General features: G+C 41.0%; 1 protein-coding gene across 2 annotated transcripts in view; it reads right to left on the reverse strand.

Moving 5' to 3' along the window:
• Positions 1–655, reverse strand: part of efna4 (ephrin A4) — a 34900-nt gene extending 34245 nt beyond the window's left edge. For both annotated transcript variants that reach the window (XM_006804891.3, XM_006804890.3), the window contains exon 1: positions 167–655. In XM_006804891.3, coding sequence (XP_006804954.2) covers positions 167–291 — 125 coding nt within the window. In that variant the 5' untranslated portion in view covers positions 292–655. The remainder of the gene's footprint in view (positions 1–166) is intronic.
• Positions 656–15941: the final 15286 nt, after the last annotated feature.

Raw genomic sequence — 15941 nt, forward strand, 5'->3', positions numbered from 1 at the left:
CAAGTTCAGACCAGCTATGTTTATTCTCACCTAAGCTGGTAGATTAAACCAAATCTGGACCCCTTAACAGTGAACATTTATTTGGTCACTAGTGATGAAAATAATACAGCCTTCTCGTTTTGTACCAAGAGAAGCGTCATTACGCGCACAGACTCCCCCTCCTCACCTTGTGTTTGTAGAGTTCCAAAACACGGTGTGCCTTTTGGCCACAACAGCTGATATTATATTGAAGAAGACAATCGTAGCTTTCCAAGCAGGCGGAGTTCCGAGTGTCCACAGCAAGGTGCCCATCCTGGCCGCTGCGGAAAGGTTCTGCACCGGCTGGGAGTGGTGCGCAAAATCAGGTGACGAGACCCGACTCAAAGGAGCTCCGCGAACAACTTTCTTCAGGAGCTTCACCAACTCATGAACAAACTCACACTTTAGCGTCAACTGCTGCTGCAGCTTCCCATGATGCAACAACGTGAAGTGATGTCCCTCACAAAAAAAAGTTAACAATTACAGGCTGCAAAGAAGGTGTGCACCACCACAGAGAAACGTTGCTGAGCGCGTCTCCACACTGCGCATCGTGGTTTAAGAGTGAGCTCCAGTCACTCTAATGACTTAAAAAAAAACTACTGACTTTAAAGCTTGGGGATTCGAGTACAGTAATAGGTCAGAATATAAATTTCAACTGTCAGATGGTTTGGCAGCAACAGGCTACGGAGCGCTGGAAGGGCGGATGCGCTGGGCCGAGGGCGGTGCCGGGGAAACTTTAGGCCAATCACTCAACAAGGGTGTGGCCATGTTATTGTACTGCAGCGCAAAGTTAAATCCTTGGGAGGTGCGCCCACTGGTGTGGGGAGACAGATTGTCACTGTTCCAGTTTTTCAGGAAAACCTGGGTTCTTCTTAGTGGACCGAATAGTTTCACTTATTCAGTCTCATTACTCAGCAGCAAACACCGCGTTTGTTGTTGGGTGTCTGCTCTAAGGTAAGCAGCTGACTGATACAAAAAGAAAGCGTCCTTTGTCCTCTCCTGAAATTTCTTTTCAGTCCTTATTGTACAGCCCCAAGTAGGCCAACACTGTATGGTGAAGGGGTGCATTCAAGTACCCAATACATGATAACAGCAGGGAGCCACAGCATCTCCGTAACTGGTGTCTGCAAGAGCTACATTTAGTTCAACTACTCTTGGCTGGATGGTGTGTGTGTGTGTGTGTGTGTGTGTGTGTGTGTGTGTGTGTGTGTGTGTGTGTGTGTGTGTGTATGCTGTGATAAGTATTAATTCTCTGGTTGTTGTCAAACACCCCAGGGGAGGGTGTAGCGACAGTAATCACAACGCCTCCATGGGAGAAAGCCACTGGTGGTCCTCTCTAATTATCTGATTTTCCAAATGTGTGTGTGTGTGCAGCCTGTGTGGGTCACACCAACTCAGCTGTTGGTTCAGTGCTATCACTCATCCAAAGTTACATTGATAGCTGTGTGCACATTTGGCTAGTTCCTTTTTGCAGGACTCCCTTCTTGTCTCGCTTTCTGTGTCTTCTACCATGTGTGTGTCTGTCTCTGTGTGTGTATGTGTGTGTGGCACTAGGACTCATTAGCTCACTTCCTGGAGGTCCTGATCATTAATTTCCCATGATGCCTCAGTGCTCCTGTGTGGCTAATTTGTCCCTGGTGAGCCAGCGCTCCCTCAGCAAACGTGGAGAGGACCACAGAGGAGTAACTCACTCTGTGGGGGTCTCTCTCTTTCCCTCTCTCTGTTTGATTGATCTATAGGACCAGACAGTTCCTCACAAATTTTGCAATAGTGCCAGAGGTTAATAATACTTTGTGAAAATTCATTTTATTCTTCCACTCTTTCTCTGAAAATTTTTTTCTAATTTTCAATTTGGGAATGTCTGAACATAAGAGTTTAAGGAGCCCTGCAGCTTACTCTTCTTTTGCACACTATAAATTGGCCCACTCCCTCCTTTTACTTGGATTAGATTGGAGAGAAAAATGGTCTCATTTACCTCATGGGACCACCAATTAAAATCGAGAGTTATGATACACTAATTTAAGAGGCATGTTGATTGCATAGCTGATTAATTCTGCTACTACTAATCCTTCTTGTAACTCAACAGGCAGGAAAAGAACTTCTGGCAACAACTTTGTGTCCTCGTCTTCCTTAAATCTTGCTTTTCTTCCTCCCTTCTTTCCTATTTAATATTTGTCTCATGTTCTGTCTGTCTGCTATTCATCATTATCAGCACTCTTACCAAAATCCTTTACTTCTTTTTACCCCAGTCTCTATCCATCATCTGTCTCAATCTTCACTTTCATTGATCTTCTCATTACTGGCCAAATATATTTTTTCCTGTCTCTTGGCACAGTTTACTTCAGCAAACATTCTCTGTTATACACTAGTTCTTCATCTATCGGGTAACCCTGTAGCTGAAATAACACTCTTATTTACTTAAGATTCCTAAACCCAATTTACACTCAAATCAGTGCCGATCAGATTGGAGTGTAATTAACTCTCCCTGCTAAAAACTGGAAGAACATCCCAGCAACACAACATTAAAAGAACTCTGGAAATAACCAAAACTGATTGAACATTGAGCAGGAAATCATAATATTGCAGTATGTTTATACAAAGTTGTATACAGTACAGCAGGAACGTTTCAAGTTTATTAAAAACCAGTTCAGTAAGGCCTTTTGCATGAAAGATTTCTGCCAGTGTTTTGGGTAAGTGTCATTTTTAATCGTTTATGTGCATGTTTGCAGCGCTGTTTGTGTTAGGAGAATCTATTTAGATGTGATTAGCATTTTTCCTCACATGCATTCATAGATAAACTAGGTGAAAAACAAAGGGAAAGATCGGTAAAGTCTTATTGAGGCCAAATCAAGTTTCACTGTTTATTTTTAAACAAACTACTCTTTCAACAGATATTAATTTGTTTTGTGTTTTGATGAAAAAACAGCATGTTCGACTAGGATTTCATGACTTTTAATAAGTCTTATTAACCCTTGAGTGACCACGCGTGCTTAATATGGAAAAATCTGTGATTGTTCGCCCCCTGTGTCTGTAATTTTATATAGCACTGTGCAAAAGTGTTGAGCCACAAATTTCTGGATATTTTGCTAGGATAACAGGAAAAAGAGTTGCAAACATGCATGGAAATACAGCATATAAGGCAAAAAAAAAAAAAAAAGGTCAGGTTTTTTTTCTTAAAAATGCTTGTACTGTGCTAAAAGTTTGTGTGGGATCATTGTCATCATAAAATGAAGCTGCTGCCAATCAGATCATTTCCCTATAGTAATTCATGGTGGGTCAAAAGCTGATGGTACTTTTCTGTGTTCAGAAGTCCATCATCTTCTGAACATGGAGGCCCAAACCATCACCTCTGGTGACCTTCTCTGTACATACAGATGATGATTTAACCTATACTGTCAAATATGGATTAATCACTCCATCAGACCTGTTGCCACTGATTTTCAGTCCTGTTCTTGTGTAATTTGGCCTTGTCTTCCTGTTTACCTTCCTTATAAAAAGATTCTTAACAAATTACAGTCTTACACTGAGACCATTACTGAGACTTCAGTTTTTCCCCCCCTATTTTTGTAAGCACATGACATTCAGATATGGGTTTTTCTGTTCATAGTTTTTCTTTTCCTTTTAGGCATGCCACCTTTTTGCCACTATTTATGCCTGTCAGATTGTGTTATCTTTGACAATTTTCATAGATTCAACTAAAAGAAATGGGAACAAATTACACCTTTTTACGACAGGCTGCCAATAACAAAGTCCCCTAAGATGCAGTTTAAAATTGGTTCTTTGCTAGGTTGTTTCTTATGTGCCGACACAACCCTGGTTAATCCCTTGAGTTCGGTGACTTTTTTATGCTAGAATGATTCGTAGGTCAGTGTTGAGTGATTTAACAAAACAATCCGCCCAAAACTTTGAACGACCTCTAGAAAGCCTGAAGAAGTATCGCTTTAGACCATTTTTTAAAAATTACAAGACTCCTTGGAAGCGGGATATACTGTAAATTTTACTGAACTCTAGCCCTAATTCTCCAATTGGCATATGGCAAAGAAATTTGATGGGAACGTCCCTTTAAGTTCCTTTTCATTTATTTCTTCCCCCACCAGTTTTCTTGCAACCCTTCCCCTCCTAGCACCACTCCCTCTCCTCCCTCCATTGCTTTTGTACAGTAGTGTCAGTAGCCTCTTAATCCTGTTATCTCTACGTATACAGACTGACACCAAGCTCACCAGAGCTGTAATCAACTACCCTATACACACAGACACACAGACACACACACACAGACACACAGACACACACACACACACAGTATGACCATGTTCCTCTCATACAGACTGTCTGTCTCTCTCTATGTCTCACTCACACACACGCACACACACACACACACACACACACACGCACACACACACCCACACACACACACACACACACACACACACACACAGTATGACCATGTTCCTCTCATACAGACTGTCTGTCTCTCTCTATGTCTCACTCACACACACGCACACACACACACACACACACACACACACACACACAGTATGACCATGTTCCTCTCATACAGACTGTCTGTCTCTCTCTATGTCTCACTCACACACACGCACACACACACACACACGCACACACACACACACACACACACACACTGGCCCCATTCTCCATCTACTTTGTAATGCTGCTATTTTTGGTCTCTTACTATTTTGATCAGCCATATGCCCGCACGTTTCACGCACATCTCGGTCTGTCTATCACTCATCATTCAAGGCTGCTCTTCCCTATAAGATAGCTTGTCTCTGCCTGTCACTCCTCCCTCTCCTCACTTTTACTCCACATCTTCTTCCTTGTCCCATTTCCACCCCTGCATTTCTCTCTGTGTTGGCTGCACCAAGTTTTATATCTCTGCTTAATTATTCAAGTGGCTAATTTGTTTTTTTTGGCATAATGACCAGGCATAATTGTGACCCGTGATCAAATGAATATGAACACTCTCCCTCCACACGTGCTTACAAAAGGCATCATTTTTTCAACTTTCCTTCTGATTCGTCTTTGTCGTTCTGTTCTTACCGGAGCTGCTTTTTTCGCCGGCTTTCTTCTGCACGCCTACGACACTTATTTGCAACAGTGCCAATTTTATGGGGTCATCACTTGTGTGTATCTTTCATTGTCACCTTATCCTTTTGTAAAAGCACTATGTGCGCAGCTCTTTTCTTGTGTGTACCTCCGCTCTTTTCCTCCCCCTCTGTCGCTGCGTCTCAGTTCCGTAATTACAGCTCTGGACTCAAGCAGCGATGGTAAATGCTTTTCTATTCCCCTCTCTCCATCACTCTCCCTCAATCGCCATCGTTCTCTTTCTCTCACCAAGCAAATTACATCTTGGTTACTATAGAGACGTGTTTATTGAATGCTTTTTACCACACTTTCTTACTTCCCCTTAAGCCCCCATCGCCTCCCCTCTTTTTCTTCAACTCCACCTGTCGTTCTCTGCGTTTACTCTTTTCTTGCCCTCTTGTGTATTGACAGTCATCTGTGTCTATTCCTTGATTTCATTTTTCTCTTTTGTTGCCTGGGGAGCTGCTTCAACTTTTTTGGTGACAAATAGTTGCTATTTGTAAAGAAAAGATGAGAGCTGAGTATGTCAGATAGATTTTCAATGCAGCACTTGTGGCTATTGTTGTTGCCATGTACTACATGTAAGCAGATAAAGAGGCAAGGTCTCTTATTGTACTGATATGGCATGAGCTATCCATTACTATTGACTGTATAAGTGGCCCCCACTGAATACAACGCTCTGAGCAATCCAATTGTGCCTCTTCTTTCTCCTTACAGTGTCCAATCTGTGTTTCTTTGTTTCCTATCGGTTTTTCCTCTCCTCTCTGTCTCTCTGTCCCTTTTTTTTTGCTCAAAGACTCAGAGTCTGGTCTTATGTTCTGAATGCAAAACTGCAGATGTCTGCAAAGAGTAGGCAGCCAGGTCTAAAGAAAAGCCATTTCAAAACTCTGTCATGATCATGAAATGTGGTTAAAAGATCAGGAAAAGGTGTGAACTTTATACCGCCAATGTAAAGGGCTGTTTTCTGAACTTATGAGAAGCTTTTTGGAGATGTATGCTTTTCACAGTAGCTTCTGTTTGGTTAATGTGTGGTTCTAAACTGACCACAGGTGTGAATATGAGTGTGAATTTTTCGATCAGCCTGGCGACCTGTTTAGGGTTGTCCAGTGCTTCTCCAGCAACCCTGAATTGTGTAAGCGGTTAAGGAAATGGAGGCACTGATGGTTATTTTTCATAGGACAACAGTGATATAAAGCTTCAGTATGGTTCTCTTCAGTACTGTCCAAATAGAGAAAACAATACAAGGCAGCATGACTAATGTTTGAATAAATACTTTATGTAAAAACATCACATTGACAGAGATGATTTACGCTGATGATGTCCACACAGCATACAGTGTACACAGAAACAGTTAGATGTTTCAAATGCATTTACAGTATTGTTCCATTTAAGAGCTCCTGCTAGTCGTGACCACTTAACAGCGAGTCGGTATGCACAATACCAGGAACCACAGACCAAAGCAGTTTAATGGAGGTGGTCCCGAAATGCTGCGTTTTTTGCTCCTGTCTTAAATCTGATCTGTGCTATTGCACAATGACTCAATAAGTAAGTCACTAGTGTCAGTTTGCCGATTTCTGGGTTTCATAAGAGACAGATGTGCCGCCTGCCACCAGACGAGGCAGACGGACAAACTTTAAGCTACAGCAGCAGCAGCAATGTGTGTTTGAGGTAACAGTAGAAGATATATGATCTCTCTAAAGGGGCCCTACTTCACCCAGCACACTTACCTTGCAAGCACGTGATTCTCTTTGCACTCAATTCAAATGACAGCTAATCCTTGGACCCGGAGAACATAATAACAGCATTTGTACAAGTCGCAGTCCGCAACCAGCACTTTAAGATCTCAACATGTTTATATTTTATAATTTTTCTTGTTAATGTCAAAATATTTATTGATAATGTAATTGTGAAGGGTTGCTGTAAGAGTTGGGAAAGGGAGGACCCCAACAGACTTTAGAATCACCACAGGCGATGGTGACTAATCTTCTTTTTTTAATGTAAATATGATTTATAGATAATGGAGTTTTTACAGTTTTCTTTGCATATAAAATAGAAGATAAACATTCTGAGTAAGAGCTCTTCTTGCTTAACGTGAGTCACAAAAAGATGTTTCTACAGTTCAACATTTCTAGAGTTTGTGCAAGTATTGTTTTTGTAAGGGTAACTTGATTTGATCAAGTGTAAATGCTACATTTGCAAAAATACATTTTTATTAGCTTTAAAAAACATGAAAAAAATCTATTCTGTACTACGAGGTGCAACTTTTTAAATGTTTGATTGGATCCTAAAGCATTCACATAAGATTTCTTTCATTGCTAATAACAACTAAAAAAAAACCCAAATCATCTAATTGTAATTCAGTAACTGATTACACTTATGAGTAATCTGAGCAAACCCTGATGATTAGTAAAGTCAGATGGAAGCACGAGGAGGAAACACACGGGTCGCTCTGCATATTCATTTGTCCTTATGTTCCCTCTGTTCACCAGTTCACTCGCTGCAGTTCTTCTTTTTCTCCCTCTCCTCCCTTTTTTGTGTGCCAGCAGTCATCCTTTCCCCCAACACCTCCACAATTTATCCTCTCCCTTTCTGTCCCCTACTGTACTCTTTCCCTCCCCGCTCCTCCTGCTCATCTCAGATGGATTGAGTGAACTCTCTGTAGTAAAATTAACTTTGAGATGAACGAGGCTATAGCTGTTTGTGCATGCAGTTTGATACTCTGCCAAAAAATGGAGTGAAGGTTATGTCTTGATCTATTTACTGCCAAGGCACTCCACTTTTTGGAGCTCCCACGGTTGATGCTGTGGTATCTCGAAACAAGCGATTCTCCTCAGTGCCAAAAAGATATTTCTCTTTAAATACAGCTGAAGTTGAGAGAGCAGGGTGGTGACTAAAGTGGCTGTCCCGTGACGATCTTTGGATGTCGTTAAAGCGTCCTTTTGGAGGACACAAATCCCATACCGGATCAGTCTTGTGGTTCTGATGCAGGAAGTATACCCAGACAGGACGGCCCAGTACACCGAATATTACGATTTTGTTAAACTGTAAATTGTTTAGTCTTTCTTTAATCATCAGTACAGAAGAGCTAAAATGCTGACTAAGTGCATATCTGCATCTAAGTAGATCCACGTTTGTAGATAAAACACAAGCTGTACAAACAAAATTGCTGTTTTCTTCCTTTCTTTTTGCCAGTTTTACACTAATTTCTTGCTGTGTCATTGCCATTTGCAGTGTTCACAGCATTCTGTATTAAACACCAAATGTTTTTTCCAGTTTGTGTCTGTGTATGCAATCTCTGCCTGTCAGAGTGTGGTTTTTTGTGGGCAGGGATCTGATGGGGATTTGGCAGACATGCTCATGTGGTATAGGAACTAAAAGCAAGTTAATTGTTCCCTTAGGAAGCATTTCAAACAGGCCGGACCACTTAGAATTAGGGGCTGAAGATAAAAATGCAGATTTCTTTCTTTTCTCCCCCTGTCAATGGCTCTCTCTCCCCCCCCCCCCCCCCCCCCCATCAATGATTTTTTTTTCCCCTGTGAGTTATTACTGCAGAATCAGACCCCAGCATTGCGTGTGTGAAGGACTGAGAGAGAGGGCGAGGGAGACTTTTGCATGTGCCAATATAATGTCTGCTTTCTGCTGGTCTTACATCACGACATAATGTCTGGCAGGTTTACAATGAACATCTGCAAACATTTAATCAAATGGGTGCATGTTTTGCAATTAACTTTACTATAGAGTGCACAGCCTGAAGCTAAGACTACCATGTGAGGCTGATCAGGTAGACGCGAACACCGGAAACAAAATGAAAAAGACTATTAACGCTCTGCTAACAGGTTTTTGTAACTCCCAGTACATTGGCTAATAGCTTATGATTTGAATTATTAATTGCTAGTTATTGTCTTATTACTCAAGGATGCAGATTCTCAGACTGCTCTTCCCCTCATCAGAAGACGGGTGAAAGTGATATCTTCTAATGATTGCCCTCTCGTTCTCATCGCACCCCCCCCCCCCCTCTCCCCTTGCTGCCTTTCAGTAAATGAGGGGAAAGTGATATGGTTCTCTAATGACCAGTGTGAATAATCACCATCTAAATAAAGTCTCTGTTTGGCACTAGAAATCTCCCACTTGGTCTCTGACTGGCTGTTTTCGGACACTCTTCAGCTCTCCATCGGGCCTTTCCATCCGTGTCTTTATGTGTTTCACACCTTTAACTCAGTTTTTTCCTGTTTTCACGCAGCGTGTCATGGTCAGAATTTTGTACCGTCGTCATAAAAATATTCTTGTTAAAGTCTTTTTTTCATTTTTTTTTTGGGGGGGGGAGGGTGTCACATGCTTCCCCCTGCCTCCAACCAGATGGTTCATTTTTTATGTGGTTGTCAGTTTTCACATCCTCAGTCCATTACAGCTGTTGGGTGTGTGTGCATATGTGTATTTTCCTCTGCACAGATCAGAGAGGAGCTCAAATTGACATCCATTTCAGCTGCACGTTTAGCTTTTATATCCTCAGCCGGCATGAACAGTGAGAGGAACCGGAAGACATGAAAGAGCAGGAGAGCGCTGGGGAGATAAAAGGAAAGCACTAGAAAAACCTTGCTGTCTGTCCGCACATTTATTTTGTGCTTACTAAAGTTCTTCTTCGCGCACATTCTCCCTCTCTTCGTTGGGGTGAGGAGGAGCTGAGTTATTAAAACGCCAACCTTTCCAACAAGAGGCAATAAATCAAACTAAATATCCAGGGGAGAGAGGGAGAGAGGAGAGAGAGAGAGACAGAAAAGCAGAGAGAAAACATGGAAATGAAAAATAGGGAATGTAAAAAGTCTAGGAGGGGGATTTGATGAGCAGAAGGCTTGGGAAAGTGGGAGAAGAGACGCAATGAGAGAGGGGTATTATAAATTGATGTAAGGGATGAGAGAAGAATAACGTAGCGGGGAAAATAATGAGAGTCTCATCCTGCTGGTCTGAAGCTCGCCTCTGCCTCATCCACTTTGATTACAGTCAGACAAGCCAGCCAATCAGGGTTAATTTCCCATCACTGCAAATCAGTCGGTCAGTGACTGGTTTTCAAGGCAACCATAAATATTTCCCCTGGTTAGCGACAAATGTGCTGATAAGCTGATGAATGAAGAGGTGGATGCTTAAAAGTGAGTTGGAGGTTGTCGGGCCTTGCTGCATGATGATGATTGTGAACTGATGCTCATTCAGGAGTTGGAGAAACCAGGAACATGAAAGCCAAAAGGCAATGAAAGTACACAGCCACAATCTGGCTGTTCTGACGGACCACAGCTCAGAGATTGCAATTAATGTTTGTCTTTTGAATAAACTTTTTTTGTTCTTAAAAACACAGATTGCCTCAATGCAACCTGCAGTTTCACTTAGAGTTTCCTTTTGTTTAGGACTGTAGGATAAGAATGTCCATAAACAATTTCAATTTACTGGATGATCACATGAATCACCTTACGATATAATATGTATAAACTTGAGAATGAGAGTTAGACAGAATGACAAAGAGAAAAAGGTTTTAAAGTGTTTGATAGTGTTTTAAGAGCAAAAATTAAGTTCTCGCCAAAGGGAAAAAAGAGACGTTGCCACAGAACCAGTAAATCATGTCAGAGCATCTTACAAGCCTGGAGGAGAATTCAGTGGTTTCCCATCAACTTTCTGACTCCTGAGTTGTTGTTTTCTCTTGTATTGTTTTATATTCAAATGTTAAAATACAAATGCAGAGAGGTCTCGAAACAACGATTTGGGTTTAGTAACTGACTGAACCTCTTTTGGGTCAGATTCTGGCCACTCCAAACAACTTTCAATCTGCAGTTTTCAACTTACTTAATATTTAGGGTCGTTGACAAGCTCCATCACCCAGCTTTTACTAAGCTTCATTTGGTAAACAGCTGTTATGTGACGATATTTTCCCCTTGCTGATGGACAGCTGTTCAGGTCCAGAGACAGATGTACTTAAACATGTTGGTTTAGTATTTCTTTTACTGCACATAGTTGTATTTTTTTTAGTTTTTTATTGAAAAGCAGTATCTCCCTTTGTGATGTCCTACCACGAACCTATGCAAGTAAATGGGTGGGTGGATGTTGTCTATCTCCACTGAATGCTTTAAGCATTTAGCTGTTACTTTGGGGGGTTTTTTCACTTCAGTGAGCAGTTCAAGTTTTGCTGTATATGGGGATCTTCGTTCAAAGGCAGACAGCAACAGCAACAATGGGCCACTTAGCGTTTATCACTGATATAAAGTCTGTTTAAGTGGGGATGGATCTTTGTCAAATCTCTTTACCTTATTACTTTGTAACACCTTCCAGTAAATGTGTCAAAGACTCCAGGTTTGCCAACTCCTGACACAATTATCGTTTTTCCCAGCCAAAACTGAATGTTTGAACAACATCACGTATTAACACCAACAACAAAAAAAATCTATAATTGGCATGATAATAATCAAATCTATTTTCTTTTCTTGGATCCTTTCATTCTCATTTTCCTTTTTTACATTTTCCTCATCTAATATACTAAATAAGGCACATGGTGCAGTATGGATCAAAAACAAGTCACTCAATAGAGTATTAAATAATTTAACCTACTATGTACCCACTATCCCGTCTCTCCATCTCCAGCTTGGCTTCTTGTCTTTTTTTCCCTGGGCCACTGCCATCTTGTATACTTCCTCTTTCACTCTTTCTGCTATACTTGTGTCACAAATCACCACTGACACTCATCTCCACCCACTCCAGCCTGCCTACACTCCTGTCTTCACCCCTCTTGTGCACTGTCTGCTGCTTTGGATGGTTGACTCCAGGTATTTAAACTCATCCTCCTTCACTACCTCTACTCCTCACACCGTCGCTGTTAAACTCATCAATATAAACGGGAAAACGGAGGGGAATACTATGAAGCAAGTGCTACACAATTCAATTCAGGTCAGTTCAATTCAACTTTATTTATATACCACCAAATCACAACAATTGCTGAAAGCCAGGTTTTCATTGCGTAACTGTATTGACAAAATGTAAAGCCCAGGTAAGAGATTCCCATTATCACGACACTGATTAGCAACTCTTAACCCCGGTTGTCAGGTTCAGGGTCTGAGCATGCTCACATGAAATGGGGTGTTTGACTTGTCATCTGACTCTCCTTCTGCAGAAAAATGGTTCAACTGAACAACACCCACTCCAATCCAAGCCTTTATCAGAGGAAAGGTGACACAGATCTATAAAATACAACACTTATGCTGTAAATAAAACTAATAATTAATTTTGTGATTTAAACACAAGCAAACAGAATGGTAAACTCAATATTTTAACTGAGATATATGTTTATCATGTATTTATTTTACAACTTGGAGCACTCTTGATGTTGTTGATTTCTAATGTGACAGCCTGACATGGTCCCATAGCCTAATAGAGAAGATCAGATAAAATCACAGCCTATGAATGCAGCTGTGTAAAATAGACACAGCAGTGGATTAGGAGGACAAGAAGGTACACATTTTCTGCATTTTGAAAAGAATGCATGAAAATTCCAGTGAGAATGCTTTACTTTAAACTTTACAGCAGCTTCGTTCAGTGAGTATAAGCTCTACAGGTTGCGTACATACTCCCCCAGAAGAGACTCTATATCCCACTTAAAGGCACGCTTTAAATAAAAGAATCAGCGAAAAATGAGGCGCTTCCAGCAGATGTTAAGCAGACACTCTAAACGTAATCTGCTTTGGACCATTTGTTAAGCATAAGTTACCATAGTGCTCCAGCCAGTGACACTGAAATCTCTGATTTAAGGCTCAACATACCTGGCTAACTCATTACTCTCGTCTCACAGTGCACCCTTTTTGCACAATCTGGCAAGAGAGAACCGAGAAGACTAATGACTAACAGGAAATGTGGCAGACTAAACACAGGTGAGACTAATGAGGGCGAAGCGTACAATCACAAAGAAGGGAAAAGAAACAGACAAGACTCAAAAACTGACACTATAAACAGAATATGAATGACAAAATAAAATAAGAAATAGCTAAACAGAAACCCAACATCATGCCAAATGTCAGAATGTGCTGCTTTTATGTTTAACAGTGCAGTAAAAATTGAATTGATCTGAATTTTTTAAATACTGGTCAGATTTAAAACCCAAAATCTCGATTGCATTTTATTCCCTTTTTAAAAACTATTTTTTATATGAACACTGGGGGAAAAAAAACAAGAATCTGCAGATGAATCCATAACTCAGATAATTGCCAGCTGCAGCAAAGCTATGTTTAAAAACCCCCAAAACAGACTGTTCTTTTCATTACTATTATTACATTCTGAATCATTATTCTTGCTTTGAAAACATGCTTTGGCAATATCACGCTTAATTGAAATGAAATTTACAAGCTGCAGTACAGAGAAGACAGAGGACAGAGGAGACAGTGTTAGCCTGACATTGAGAGAGCTTTGAGGTTAAATGGTTAAATGGTCCCAGCCCTTAAGTGCCCCCACCGCACCTCCTTCATCTCATCCTCCCTTCGTCTTCCCCATTCCTCTTTAGATGCCTAATATAAGGAGAAAGACATCAATCATAACTCAGCCACAAACACACACTGAGAAGCACACACACGCACACACACGCACACACACGCACGCACACGCTTATCCCAATCTACATGTATATTATGTAGTATTCACAGATGGACACTGCACTGTGCTTGTGTGTGCATTTTAGAGATTCCAGAGACTTCCAGGGTAATAGAGAAATTCAGAAAGCGTGAAAGAGAAATGGAGCAATAAAGAGTAACTCTCTTGCTCCCACTCCTACATCTTTACCCCCAGCGGACCTCAAAATATTGGCTGTATTCCACTGCAGGTTTTTTTTTTTAAAGAAAGCAATTATTATCTGCCAAGTTTGAGGATAATTATGTAAGTTTTAAGGGCATTATTTAGTTGTGTTAGTCTAGCTATAATGTACGAAAATAGATTTTAGGAATCACCCTGCTGAGATCAAAGTTAAAGTATTGTGATAAAAACGAGAGCAGTTGATCATAATAGTGCATTACAAATGGAACAAGACTGTTTTTCTGCCTACGGTTCGTTGATATGTGATTTACCTCATCATCCGCCTAAGAGAAAACAGTTCAATATGAACAGGATCTACTTAGTTTAATAGTAATCCAGCGTGCCTGTTTTAAAAACATCCACTTTGAGAAATTGACTTCAGTCCTTATTAAATGTTAATGCTTATTTTTTTTTTTACTTAATGTCTGCTGTCAACAGTCAGAGCAATTAAAATCAGGAAAAACTGCAGGTTCTCGGGCTGGAGTTGACCCTTAGAAACAGGCAGTGACGTCATGTAACTGCTGCGAGCGTGGAAAACAACAGTTAGTGCACGAAATCAAGATAATGAGTAATAGAAAAGCATAGAGAGATTATTTGGAGAGAATATTAGCCTCAGACCGCGGATCGACTATTGTTTGCCGTTTTGTGCTTTTAAAGGTTTTTATTTTCATTATTTAAAAATATTAAATCGCACATTTTGATGTAGTATTCATGCCAGCGGAATTTAAATGTACTAGATGGCCTTTTCCTGTGAATATGTGCGTGGTTCCTTTCTCTTCAGGATATAAATTGTTCTTCGTGCTGAAGGATGTGGAAAAGATGTGGGAAATCACCTTATATTAATAAATGGCTTTTCATTAATGAATGGACTTAGTTCAGCTCTGCGCTTGGAGTGCTTACACCCACGCACAAACACACACTTCTACACGCACACAACGAAAAGTCATACGCAGAAGGTAGCTTGCACTATGTGCTGCTACTAATTGAATCACGTATTACATTTCCTGGAGGATTAGCTTAGTCTGAGAAACTGGTGACTGCATGGGCTGCGGGACACTTGGTGTTTATGCATCTGTTTGTATTCTGTATATTCACTGGGACGGAGAACCTTTATATCAATTATTCATCTTGTCTGCTGCTCAATCAGGTACTCAAGAACCCATCTCTCCCTCTTTCTCACCTGCAGGGATTACAGGAGGTGCAGTGATGGGACACACTAAGCTGGTTTCACAGTAAATTAGCATGCTGCTGTTGTGCTGGCCAGGAGGAATTATGAATGTGCCGCAATGGTTCCTGATGGAAGAAAGAGGCCGGGTGACGCACAAAGTGCTGGTTTTACTGTGCTGTTGCAAAAGCTGACTGTTAAGGGATTCCAACCTTCCAGACCTATAGGGGTCACATAAATTATCTATCTATCTATCTACATACTACTTTGCCAGGAAGTATGAAACAATTATAGAATAATATGAACTTTGTTAGGGGATAGAACATAAGGAGTTGGGAACAGCTTTTGACAGATTGGTTTTAGGTTTAAATCTGGATGTTAAGAGAGGCCAGTAGATGGAAATCTCTCACTCAAGCTGATCTACTCTACGATGATCTATATATAAATATAGTTCCTACTTTGAATCTACTGTTTGGCTGGCACATTTCTGTGTGGGTATTATTTATGTTTCTTCTGTGACTGCGTGGGTTTCCTCCTGCGGTTAGGTCAATTGGTGTTTCTGAGGGATGTGAGAGAGTGTCTGTCTCTCTGTGGTAACCCTGTGGTGGACTGGCGCTCACACTGTCCAGGAGGTGCTCCCGTGCCCTATGACAGCTGTGATAGACTCCAGCTGTCCAACTACCTGTCACTAAGTCAGGAAAGTGGTGATGGATGGATGCAGAGAGTTAGATGAAAAACTGATACCACTTCTGCTCGGTGAAAGTACAGGTATACCAAATTCCACTTACCAGACAAAATGGGGTCGGCATTACAGTAGCCCTGTTTTTACCCTGTGATAGTTCAA

Source organism: Neolamprologus brichardi, chromosome 11 (assembly GCF_056152115.1).
Source record: "Neolamprologus brichardi isolate AB-2024 chromosome 11, ASM5615211v1, whole genome shotgun sequence".
NCBI classification, from domain to species: domain Eukaryota; kingdom Metazoa; phylum Chordata; class Actinopteri; order Cichliformes; family Cichlidae; genus Neolamprologus; species Neolamprologus brichardi.